The sequence below is a fragment of the Pseudorasbora parva genome, chromosome 11 (assembly GCF_024679245.1).
Source record: "Pseudorasbora parva isolate DD20220531a chromosome 11, ASM2467924v1, whole genome shotgun sequence".
NCBI lineage: Eukaryota > Metazoa > Chordata > Actinopteri > Cypriniformes > Gobionidae > Pseudorasbora > Pseudorasbora parva.
This window is the reverse complement of record NC_090182.1, coordinates 43,399,082-43,412,030: the sequence shown is the minus strand read 5'-3', so window position 1 is coordinate 43,412,030 and position 12,949 is coordinate 43,399,082. Positions and strand designations below refer to the sequence as shown.

At 42.0% G+C, this 12,949-nt stretch overlaps 1 protein-coding gene across 2 annotated transcripts in view; it reads left to right on the top strand.

Moving 5' to 3' along the window:
• htr4 (5-hydroxytryptamine receptor 4) overlaps positions 1 to 12,949 on the top strand; it is a 149,801-nt gene that overhangs the window by 110,099 nt on the left and 26,753 nt on the right. The window contains exon 7 of one of the 2 annotated variants that reach the window (XM_067456679.1): positions 2,457 to 2,541. The exons of the other annotated variant lie outside the window; for it this stretch is intronic. Within the exon in view, the coding sequence (XP_067312780.1) occupies positions 2,457 to 2,520 (64 nt within the window). The 3' untranslated portion in view covers positions 2,521 to 2,541. The remainder of the gene's footprint in view (positions 1 to 2,456; positions 2,542 to 12,949) is intronic. 2 annotated transcript variants of the gene reach the window in all.

The window sequence follows — 12,949 nt, the reverse complement described above, 5'->3', positions numbered from 1 at the left end:
CAGGCTCTATCAGTAGCACCTTCCTGCCTTGAATTTGCACCAGGAATGGTGAAAGCATTTCTCTTCCCGAGGGAAGGATATGTTCCTAAAGTCCCGACCAACGTGCCGGGACCAGTAATGCTGCAGGCTTTCTGTCCGCCTCCGTTCACTAGTCAAGACCAAGAGAAGCTAAATCTGCTATGTCCGGTCAGGGCCCTAGATGCATATGTCCACAGAGCTGCCCTGTGGCGAAAATCAGAACAGTTGTTCGTATGTTTTGGGTCCTCGAGTAAGGGAAAATCGGCTTCAAAGCAGACGCTTAGCAAGTGGATAGTCGAGGCTATCTCGCTCGCTTATGAGTCGGTCGGACATCCTTCACCTATGAGGGTCCGCGCCCACTCTACTAGGAGTATGGCTGCCTCTATGGCTCTTATTTCGGGAGTTTCACTGTCAGAGGTTTGTGATGCGGCTGGGTGGTCCTCTCCGCATACATTTGTGAGGTTTTACAATCTGGACGTAGCCTCTACTCCGGGGTCCCGGGTGTTTCTGGGTTAAATCACACAAACAGACATTTGGGACTCTGGCGGCGTGGGTATTGAGGTCCCCTAGCGTTTCGACGCAGCTCGAAGTTCCCTCGAGATAGGGAACGTCTCAGGTTACGTATGTAACCATGGTTCCCTGAGAGGGAACGAGACGCTGCGTCGAGATGCCATACTCCCGGCATGCCTGTGATCGATTTGTTCGACTTTTTCAGAAGCTAGTGACTGTTTGGTCCGGGCATGCTTTATAGCTTCCTGGTCGATGACGTCACCCGCCCGTGACGTATCGTCCCGCTATTGGACTGATTACACAAGTGCTTCATGACATGGCACGCAGAGGCGTCCCCTAGCGTTTCGACGCAGCGTCTCGTTCCCTCTCAGGGAACCATGGTTACATACGTAACCTGAGACGTTCTCATTCATTGAGAGGTGTTTACTTTGCATAAAAGGGGGATAAACTTTATGCTAAAGTTTTTCAAATTGTGTGTGTGTGTGTGTGTGTGTGTGTGTGTGTGTGTGTGTGTGTGTGTGTGTGTGTGTACTGACCTCACAGAGTTGTTTTATTTATGAGTAGCAAGTGGTGACGTCTCAAAGTTTGTTCCGTGCCATGCCCGACCTACTTTGCCTTGCATGTGTTTTGGTTGTTTGTTTATAGCCTATTTCTTTATAAACGTAATTTATTATAATAACCTTACACTCTCAGCTAATAAACTTACAATATAGCATAATTCACAACACCCCAAAGAATAGCACTTTTTATTTATTTTTTTACAGTGAAACTGTAATTTTTCTAATTATATATTTTCCTCTCTTTTTTCGTGTGTGTGTGTGTGTGTGTGTGTGTGTGTGTGTGTGTGTGTGTGTGTGTGTGTGTGTGTGTGTGTGTGTGTGTGTGTGTGTGTGTGTGTTCAATCTCTTTTACTCTTGTTTTGTAGCCTCATACTCTTATGTACATTTTGGGTTAGGATTTTTTAAATAACTTGAGCCTTCGAGCTATGTTACTATTCAAAAGTTTTGGATTGGTAAGAGTTTAAGTCTCTTTTTCTCTCCAAAACTGTGACAAAAATACAGTAAAAACAGTTATTACAATTTAAAATAACTGATTATATTTTAATATATATATATAATATATATATATATATATATATATATATATATATATATATATATATATATATATATATATATATATATATATATATATATATATATATATATATGTAAAATTATTTTAAAATACTGCGGAATTGACATTAGAGCAGCTTTGTGTTGGTCAATGGTGCAGTCGTTTTCAGTTGCCTCAAAAAGCAGCGCACCAACAAAGCTCCTGAACACACCGTGTTTTCAGACCAGCATGGGCGAACTGCTGGTCTGTTGGGCGAACAGATGGGCGAAAATGCATTTGATTTTTAAACACTGTGTCGCAGGAAGTGAAAATGATAACTGCGTCGGGCTGAAATTAGCAAAAAAAACACCTAGCTGTTTGCGCCTGCCGCCGCATTGTGCCGGGTATATAATAGGGCTCGAGGTCATTGCCATAGAAACCAGTGCAGATATTGCAGAAAACGGCATGGACACGCAAATCGGATCTGAACAGTTGCCATTCACAATGTGGAGTTTTAGATCAGATTCCAATCGGATGCACAAATAATGGGATTTGGACTGACATTGTAAAAGTATCCATAGATAACTGTGTGAATTTTAGGCTTGACAAACTATCAGAAAGTTCAAATGTTAACAGACAAGCATCAGTGTCTGTATGGCCAATACAATCCTCAAACCTTCTATTTAGTTGAAGTCTCTCACCTGTAGTATTTTTTGAAAGTGTGCAATAAATCAATCCGGACTGAAATAACCTGCGTTTCCTGTTTTCTCCTCCTGTTCTTCCTCTCTGTCCTTCATGTGTCCTCTGCTGCCCCCTGTCCTCCTCTCCTCCAGTGGCTGCTCCTCGGCCTCCAAACTGCTCCTCTGGTTCTGCAACACTAGGCCTGTTCCTGTCTAGTGCTGTGTGGGGAGTTCTCAAGTGAGTCCTTTTCACACTCACACACACTCTTTTTTTTTCCCCCATCACTTCAAGATTTCTTTCAGCATCTGACTTCGCCTCACATTCGTACAGCATGGCATCTGTTATCTCCATTTCAAAGGCTTAATGGTTTGTAATGCGTGTGCCTGTATTTGTGTGTGTACTTTATGTTTGTAAATGCAGATTTATTCTGCATTAGATACTTCATGCTTTAGTGAGCCAATAATAACGCTCTCATTATTCAGTTCTTTTTTGTTTGCTGCTGCCGCTGTGAATGGCGGTTCATTCATTCAGTATTCCTGCACTCGTAGTCTCTAGTCATGCAACCCAGTTATCATGCTCTTTATGATACTTTCAAAAGGTTGAAATAATATGTTCATTTAAAAAAGCCTCTCCTAATTACTAAAGGTAAACATCACTTCTAATAGTAGTCACTCTGAGGGCTAATATACACACGTCAGAGTGATGAAGGAGCAACATTACAACTTGCATTACTGTAAAATTCAGATGATCAGATCCTGGAGATAGCACTGTGCATTTTATTAGTTTTTTATTTTATACTCGGGTGTTAAATTATTTGAAGTTGTTTTTTCGCACTGATGCCATTGCACTGACACTCCATACATTTTTTCATTGTGAACAATCATGTGTATGTGTGTGTATATATATATATATATATATATATATATATATATATATATATATATATATATATATATATATATATATATATTAAACTAAACACAACCATTTCAATATTGATAATAAATATTTCTTGAGCAGCAAATCATCATATTAGAATGATTTCTGAAGAAACATGTGACCCTGGAGACTGGTGACAATTGCTGACAATTCAGCTTCATCACAGGAATAAATTACATTTTAATATATATAAATAAAACGTTTTTTATTTTAAATTTGTATATTTAAAAGTAATATTTCATATTGCTTTTTTCACAGTTTTTTTTTTATAAGGGACTTCAAACTTTTGAAAGATGTTTAGCTACATTTTTAATTGAAATAACAAAGAACCATAAATATAATGTATATTTATTAAATATTTATTGCCTTAAGCCCAGATTAATAATAATAAAAAATAAAGTTCATTGTTTTAATTCAAAATACCTAATTCATTAACTAATTAAGTCATATGTTAAAGTGTTAGCAAACTATTTTTTCGTCAATTTCCAGCAAAAAGAACTATATCATAATGTATGTCTGTCTTGCTTTAATATAACTCATATCGCTCACCTCTATATCAAAGCATTAAAAAACAGATCCAAGTATGAAGATTGATGTGCTGTATATGCACATGGCTTGTTTCTATGAGACAGGCTCCCGCTTCCCTCCTAATGAGCACGGGCTCGCGGTTGAACCGCGTGAGGACTGTTCTCCCCTAACACGAGGCTTGCTAAATTATCCTTTGCTAATAATTGCAGTTTCACTCATGTTTACTCGCAGTGTTGATGCCTCATCACCTCAGAAAGTTGAGGCTTTCTTCTCAGTTCACAAGATTCTAAAGATCAATAGGTGCGATAAATTGAGAAGACGGCTTTTAAATGAGAAATCAGGGGCAGCTGGTTCTGTGTTAGCATAAGAGATCATTATTATTCAGCATTGAGAGTGAGTGATTTCATCCCTGTGCCTGTGGAACTGACTTTGTTCAACGTGACATGCACAAACTTACCTCAGAGGAGCGCCGTGCGGGCCGTGAGTGAACCCACATCAGACATCAATATTCTTCTAATTGTCTGGGCTGATGTATCCAGAGCTATGAAATGTTCAGAGCCTTGAGCTTCTGGTAATTTGACTGTTATTATAGCAAATCAATGGCCAAGCGGCCCAGGTTATTGAAAACAAAGGATCTAAAACAGAGCTGAGAGACCGTTGCTTCAAATAAGACGTTTGGCAGGGCAGATTATGGACAGAAGGTGCCATGTCATCTGAGGACACGCGTGTCAGGGGACATGAGGTTGGTGGGCTGGGACCGACAATGCACTTTTTAGTCAGATCTTTTTCCCTCACTTTCTTCCTAATGTTGTAAAAGCCTGCTTCCCCAGCTATATATATTTTTTTCTTTGAAATAACTTTTTCGGCCAAAAACCATTAAATATTTTATGTTTTAAGAGATTTCTATTTCAAATCAAAGCTGTTCTTTTGAATTTTCTACTCATCAAAGAATCACAAAAATGCCTCACGTTTCCCACAAAAATATTTAGCAGCACAACACGTGTTTAACTTTGATAATAAGAAGAAGAAATGTTTCTTAAAGGTGCACTATGTAGTATTTTTGCAGTAAAATATCCAAAAACCACTAGGCCGGTGTTATATATTTTGTTCAGTTGAGTACTTACAATATCCCAAATGTTTCCAACTATTTGTAAATTGTGAGAAAATTGCTATTTTAACTAAGGACCGGGACGTTTCAGCATAGCGAGTCGCCGGTCAGTCGCGTTATATCTGCGTTACCCTCGGTTTTATTCTGCAGAAGCGCTTTTCTCTTAGCAGTGTGAACATGTCACAGCAGAGCCGAGCACAGAGTAACGTCGTAACATCATTTTAAATACACTTAAATGTATCTGATATGATAAACAGAGCTGCTTTACCTTATAATCATGACTGGAAAAAGCGGAAGTGCGCGCGCCCAGCGTCTGTGTCCCGTCCCATCATAATAAAAGTCCCGGTACTCGTGAGGCGTGTGTTTGTATAACAATCGCTCCAGCGGCCGTGCTCAGCTCCACAACACTCGCTCCAGCTCTGCTTCACACTACAGTAACGTTAATAACCGCATCCATAAACGTGATTTCTGCCCGAGTCCTATTTTCCACCGGCTGTGAGGTGAAGACCACATGTCAAAAGATACTGCACTCACACTTGGCGTCATCAAACTACACCTTTGTTTAGAATAGGCGCCCTCTAGTGGAAGGAAAGTTGCATAGTGCACCTTTAAGCAGCAAATTAAAATATTAGAATGAATTCTGAAGGATCATGTGACACTGAAGAATGGAGCCCATTTTTTTAACGGTGGTATAAGTGTAACGTTTTGGTGCAATAAATCATTTGTACCTACAGCGATTAGATTGTACAATAGTCAAGTACATCGCAAGCTATCACATTTTTATTTACCTGATAATATTAGTCATTTTTAGCGTCAGATGTTGAATTGTCACTGTTGATTTCTGTTATTGTTTTAAAACGGTTTATTGATTATTATAGTTTCTCATATCTTTATATGTTTACTTGTTTGACTGTGGTGTCTGTTTTTAGAACATGTTGTGACAATGAATGATCACATGAATTTCCCCTTGTGGGATAATGAAGTGCACCTTTAGCTCCAAAGTAGATGAAGCAGAAGTAAAAAATAATAATAGGATTTTTCAAATAAAACAAACTAGAGAAGAACAAACATAACAGTGGCTGCATCCCAATTCGCCTGCTTATTCTACGTCCTAAAATTATGCTCTTTTTGTGAAGAAAAAGTAGATACTTTTGAGTGTGTAGCAGAAGAGTATGCAAGCTTTGGGACATACTACTTCATCATTTTTAACCGACTCTAACGCTTAGTTACGCGCATCCCGTCACCGTTTAAACTGCCCTGTCAATCATCGTCACAGTTAAATCATCCACATTCAATTTGATATAATGTCCTACCGTAATGGTGAGGAATGTAGTAACGACCTGCCGGTCGTGAGTATTTCATGTTGAGACTCCCCTCATGTGTTTGCATTTTGAATATAATGATATGTTTAAAAGATAATGGCCAAACGTATCATTACAAAGGTTCTCAATGCAGTTTCAGATTAAATATAATGTGGATAACACTGAATAAATAGATACTGATAATTATTCACTCAAACCCCTTTATCTAAACTTCTCTGCTTAAAGGATTAGTTCACTTCAAAATGAAAAATTCCTGGTATTTTATCTCACCCAAGGTGTTGGTGTCTTTCTTTCCTCAAGTTTTCTGAAGAAAAAAAAAATCATGATTTAAAATGTACTTTAATTGCAACCAACGGGTTGAAGGTCCAAATCAATGCCGTTTCAAATGAATTAAATGATGAATAGTGTCCATGGAAACAGATGAGTAGCGGGAAACTAAGACAAAGGAAAAGGGAAACTGACAGTGAACAAACTTAAAGTCCATGAAAATGAAACTAACACAACATAATTCTGACTTGTATGTAAAGAGGCTTTGACCGTGAGATTGCATTAGATCTCTTGTTGGAGCAGTGGCTTATATCAAGTGCTCTAGTAATTAAGTGGAGGCCGCCAGAGCTCTGCGTTTCAAGTCAAGAAAAAAACTGAGAACACGTGGATCTTACCCAAAACGCAGTCTAATTACTGCAAATACAACATTGCAGCTTCTTTTGAGACATATTTGCGATACACAGCCACGTTTTCTTTTATATTTTTCAGAAATAATAAATTATATTTTGTATAAAGAAAATCCCACGTTCCCTGCTAATGTGTTTGAGGTATGGTTAGGTATAGGGGTTAGGGTTTGTACTATAAGGGTTAGAGGCTATAGAGGTTTTGGCATAAGGGTTGAGGTGTTAGGAGTAAAGTTAACAGTGTAACTGTAAATAGCTGCATTTTTATGGACCCTAATAATCCCATTGTAATCAGACTAGTAGCACAATCAGAATAAAAAAGTCACATGTAACTACGTCCATCATTGGCCAGATCTGATTAAAATTTCATTTGGATTGTAAGGGGTGGTTTATTCCTTTTGTAATTAAATTGAGAAGACATGTAAACACCTGATCGGATTGAAAACCGATACTGAGAGTACTGCGCATGTGCAATGACACAGACATGCGGAACGAGCTGTTCTTCCTGTTGAATAAAGTGCCATAAATGAGTGTCCTGTCATTCTGAAATTCTCTTTTTTACCCAGCGTCTGTGAAGTGGAGCAGGGCAGTGTCCCACCAGTCCTTGTTTCAGACTCATCCACAGATGAGAACTGATCAGAACTGGCACCCCGGCTGAGCTTGATTTCTCCCAAACTTTCTCCATATTGTCACCTGAGGGAGTTTTGGTTCCTTGCTCTGTTGCCTGTTGGGTTTTGGCTTGCTTGGTTGGGGACACTAAATATTCAACTATATCACTGATCTTCCCATTTTGACACTATATTATGAGAACTGAGCTGGATAACAGCACTGTGTTGCATTATTTTCCTGTTACCACTGTGAAGCTGCTTTGAAACAATCCACATTGTAAAAAGAGCTTTATAAATAAAGGTGACTTGACTTGACTTGACATGACTGGCTTTGGCCGTGGGAAGAGGCATTTGTTTTGTGGTTCATGTGCTCGTCGTCACCATATTAGGACCTAAAATATTAAGTCTGCTTTTTAAAACCAAAAAATGTGGATGGTTAGTATGCAACAGCAGCAGAGACTCTGTATATTCGTTCAGTGTACACATATCGATCACTTTATTCACCGTTCATGTAATGTTTAAAGATGCGTTCAGATTCATCATGAATTTATTCAGATTGAAGCAAAAAGTGTCCATGTAAACGTAGCTATTATTAATTCAAGTACTTTAAATGTAATTACAATGCACCAACATCAAATGGTTAAGTACATAGTAGTTAAGGCCACCTATGATTATTTCTTTTTTAATTTAAATCACTATAAATGGCCGGTTCTTATTTGTGCTTAATTTAGCTTTGACATGTTACATCAGATTCACTCATATGTTAAAGCCTGGTTAAACTAATCTTAAAACATGTCAAACTTTCTTCCCCGTCGCTCCACAATGACTTTCAACAGTCGATGATATTGGATGGTTTCTTTTTAAATAATTGGATTTTCCTGATGGACATATATTTACTCAGTGGTAAGAGAGCTTATATTATTTGACTATTTAATGTTTAATTTAGTTTATTATAAGCTCAGTGAGAATGGCTTCTGGCAGGAATAGTATTCTACTTGAGAAAATGATATGACTCGGCTCGGTGCGTTTGTGTCTGTGAACATCAGGATTAAAGTGTGGATTTCGGGAGCGTTGAGAGGGTGTACATGGATAGAGTACTCATAACTTTTGTCTGGCATGGCCAGTTTTCATTTCCACCCCCTTTGGCTGGGTATAGTCCAGCTCAAAGGAGTTGATTGTTACACCACTGCTCGTAGAAGCCAAATGTAATCTTGGTGTACCATATTTGATTTGTGTTTTTTATTTCATGACTGTTAGTGATTTAGTGTGCACCCCAGACTCCGCAAAGACCCACAGGAAGAGGGTCAGGAAGAACTTGTGTGGTGCAGATAGCAGCGCCATTTACAGAGCTATAAGCATCATGGTCATCATAGCTCTTTGAATGGTACTGCCATATGCACTGAACTATCAGCATCTCGCTCCTCAACGAGCAGCTCCACCTGTTTATCTCTTTTTCGTGTGACTCATTGAAACTCCATGTCTGTTCTGGTAATCGTATAGCTTACTACAGCTTATCTGTCTTTTATAAATCTTATACAGCTAAAGACTTTTTTGAGATATAAAGTACTCAAGATTAACATGAGATTGGCTGAAACTGTGTGTTACCCCACCCCTCCCCCTTAAGTACTTAATCTGTTCGTACCTTTGTTTATTAATTTGTTTCAGATTTATTTTTGTTTTCTATATTCAATTTTAATATTTCTCAGAGGCCATTGTGCAAATGTGTACTCACTTACCTCAGAACACCCTAGCAACCACTCGGAAAACCCTAGCAACCACGCTACAGCCCATTAACAACCACTCCGAACACATTAGTAATACCCTGGCTGAGTTTTCTACTGAAAATGCACAAGTTTATTCAGTGCTCTGTAATTACTTACTTCTCTCTAAGTGGCCTTTACTGTAGCATGCTGAGGTACAATTACAGGATGTCCACTGGCGTTAAAGATATTGTCCGTATGTAACGGATTCACAGAGGCAGGATTCAAAAGCAAGTAATTAGTTTATTTGACGGATAGTGTCACAGAAGTCAAAACTCAGAACACTGAAGAAGTCCGGATAAGACAGAGCAGTGAGAGAGGCTCTGTTGGCGACACGGGCAGGCTGTGAGCAGCTGTGACTCGGGAGGTCGGTACAGGTAATCCGGGAAGGGATCCAGCGTTTCACGGAAGGGGGAAACGACAACCAACACGGAGACACAAGGGGAAACATCCAACAACGCTCTGACAAAGACAAGAGAGAAACAGAGAGACTAAATAGGGTGAAGGTGATGAGTTGCAGCTGGTGCAGGTGATCAGCCACAGGTGCGTGATGAGCCAATCCCAGGCTCCGCCCTCAACTACATTCAACACGCACCCAAGAGTGAGACAGGGAATCCATGAACCGTGACAGTACCCCTCCCCCTAGGAGCGTCCCCTGACGCTCCCAGCCGACCTTACCTGTTGATTGTAATCATCAATAAGGGAGTGATCCAGAATGTCCCTAGCAGGAACCCAACTTCTCTCCTCCGGACCGTAACCTTCCCAGTCCACCAAGTACTGGAAACCGCGTCCCCTCCGTCTAGAATCCAGAATGCGATTAACCGAATAAGTTGGTTCCCCATCTACGAGTCGCGGCGGTGGGGGAACCGGGACTGGCGGATTAAGGTGGGAGTGAAAAACAGGTTTGATTTTGGATACATGGAAGGCGGGATGAATCCTCCTGTACGCCGGAGGGAGTTTGAGGCGGACTGTCACCGGACTAATGATCTTGGTGACAGTGAACGGGCCGATAAATTTGGGAGCAAGTTTATTAGATACGGAGCGGAGAGGAATGTTCTTGGTAGAAAGCCACACTTTTTGACCGACGACGTAAACGGGAGGCTTAGACCGGTGGCGATCGGCTTTAGCCTTGGTGCGCGCTCCCACCTGGAGCAGAGTCTCACGGGCTCTGGTCCATGTGCGATGACATCTCTGGATAAAGGCGTGAACAGAGGGGACCGCGACCTCGGAATCCAGACTAGGAAAAATAGGTGGCTGGTAACCTACACTACACTCAAATGGCGAAAGGCCCGTAGATGACACTGGTAACGAGTTATGAGCGTACTCAACCATAGAGAGTTGCTGGCTCCAGGATGAAGGATTCTTGGATACCAAACATCGCAACACTCTCTCCAGATCCTGATTGGCTCTCTCGGTCTGACCGTTGCTTTGGGGGTGATAACCCGAAGACAGACTAACCGTGGCTCCTAGTAATTTACAAAACTCCTGCCAAAATTTGGACACAAATTGGGAACCTCTGTCGGAGACCACGTCCATCGGGAGGCCATGTAACCGAAAGACGTGATCTACTACAGATACCGCTGTCTCCTTGGCTGAGGGTAATTTGGGCAAGGGAATGAAATGTGCTGCCTTCGAGAATCGGTCCACGACGGTCAAAACGACCGTCTTGCCCTGGGAGGGCGGGAGGGCGGTAACAAAATCTAGAGCGATGTGGGACCAGGGTCTCGAAGGAACAGACAGCGGCTGAAGTAACCCCTGGGGAGGTTGGTTAGATGTCTTACCAACCGCACAGACCGAGCAAGCCAAAACAAAACTGCGAACGTCGCGAGCCATAAGTGGCCACCAAAATCGTTGCTTTATTAAACTGCAAGTGCGGTTTACCCCTGGATGACAGGCAATGTTGGAGCAGTGACCCCATTTGAGGACCTCGGATCTTAACCCCTCCGGAACGAACAAACAACTCGGTGGGCCGCCGGGCGGGGGCGTTACCCCTTCTAAGGCCACTTTGACCTTCGATTCGATCTCCCATGTGAGTGTAGAGATAACTATCTTCTCTGGCAAAATACCCTCGGGAGTAACCGGGCGTTCGGAAGCATCAAAAATACGAGATAAAGAGTCGGGTTTGATGTTTTTAGACCCGGGGCGGTACGAGAGAACAAAGTCAAAACGTCCGAAAAAAAGTGCCCACCGAGCCTGCCTGGAGTTGAGTCTTTTAGCAGATCTAATATATTCAAGGTTCTTATGATCCGTCCATACAATAAAAGGTACCCCCGACCCTTCAAGCCAATGACGCCACTCCTCCAACGCTAACTTGACGGCCAACAACTCTCTGTTACCAATGTCATAATTGCGTTCGGCAGGAGAAAGACGATGGGAGAAAAACGCGCACGGGTGCATCTTGTCATCTGAGGGAGAGCGCTGTGAAAGAACCGCTCCTACCCCCACCTCTGACGCGTCGACCTCTACCACGAACTGACGTGTGGGATCAGGGGCGACTAAGATGGGAGCCGAAACAAAGCGGCTTTTCAGTTTGGCGAATACAGCCTCGGCTGTATCGGACCACCTGAACGTCATTCGGGGAGAGGTCAAGGCAGTCAGAGGTGCGGCTAGTTGGCTGAAATTGCGAATAAAACGCCGATAGAAATTGGCAAACCCCAGAAACCTCTGTAGGGCCTTACGGGAATCTGGACTTGGCCAATCCATCACAGCCTTAACCTTGTCGGGATCCATGCGCATTCCCTCCGATGACACGATGTACCCTAAAAAAGGAACAGACTGTGCATGAAAAGCGCATTTCTCCGCCTTGACAAAAAGCCCATTCTCTAGCAACCTCTGAAGCACTCGTCTGACATGTCGAACATGTTCCTGGAGAGACGAAGAAAAAATCAAAATGTCATCCAGGTAGACATATATGAATTGGTCGACCATGTCTCTCAACACATCATTGACGAGTGCCTGGAAAACCGCTGGGGAGTTGGAAAGGCCGAAAGGCATGACCAAGTATTCAAAATGCCCCCTGGGGGTGTTAAATGCGGTTTTCCATTCATCCCCCTCCCTGATGCGAACCAAATGATAAGCGTTACGTAAGTCCAACTTCGTGAAGACGGATGCTCCCTGTAACCTCTCGAAAGCTGAAGACATCAACGGCAAAGGATAGGTATTCTTTACCGTGATGTTATTCAGCCCTCGGTAATCAATGCAAGGTCGCAGAGAACCATCCTTCTTCCCCACGAAGAAGAACCCCGCCCCCGCTGGAGAAGAGGAAGGGCGGATGAATTTGGAGGCTAGAGAATCAGAAATATATTTCTCCATGGCCTCCCTCTCTGGAATAGAAAGAGAGTATAGTTTGCCCTTAGGCGGAGACTTACCTGGGAGTAAATCTATAGCACAGTCATAGGGACGATGCGGAGGGAGAGAAGCAGCTCGGGACTTACTGAACACTTCCTTCAGGTCGAGGTACTCCGGAGGCACGTTAGACAGATTCACCGTCTCACTCTGAAAAACAGAACGATAAACAGACGAACAAGCAGACACCAAACAAGACTCATAACATCTATCACTCCACGCAGACACAGAGTTTTGTCCCCAGTCAACCCTTGGATTGTGTAACTCCAGCCAAGGGTGACCGAGGACAACGGGAGCCAAAGGGGAGTCCAGGATGAAAAATGAAATGCGTTCTGTGTGGTTGCCGGAAGTGATCAGTGTAAGT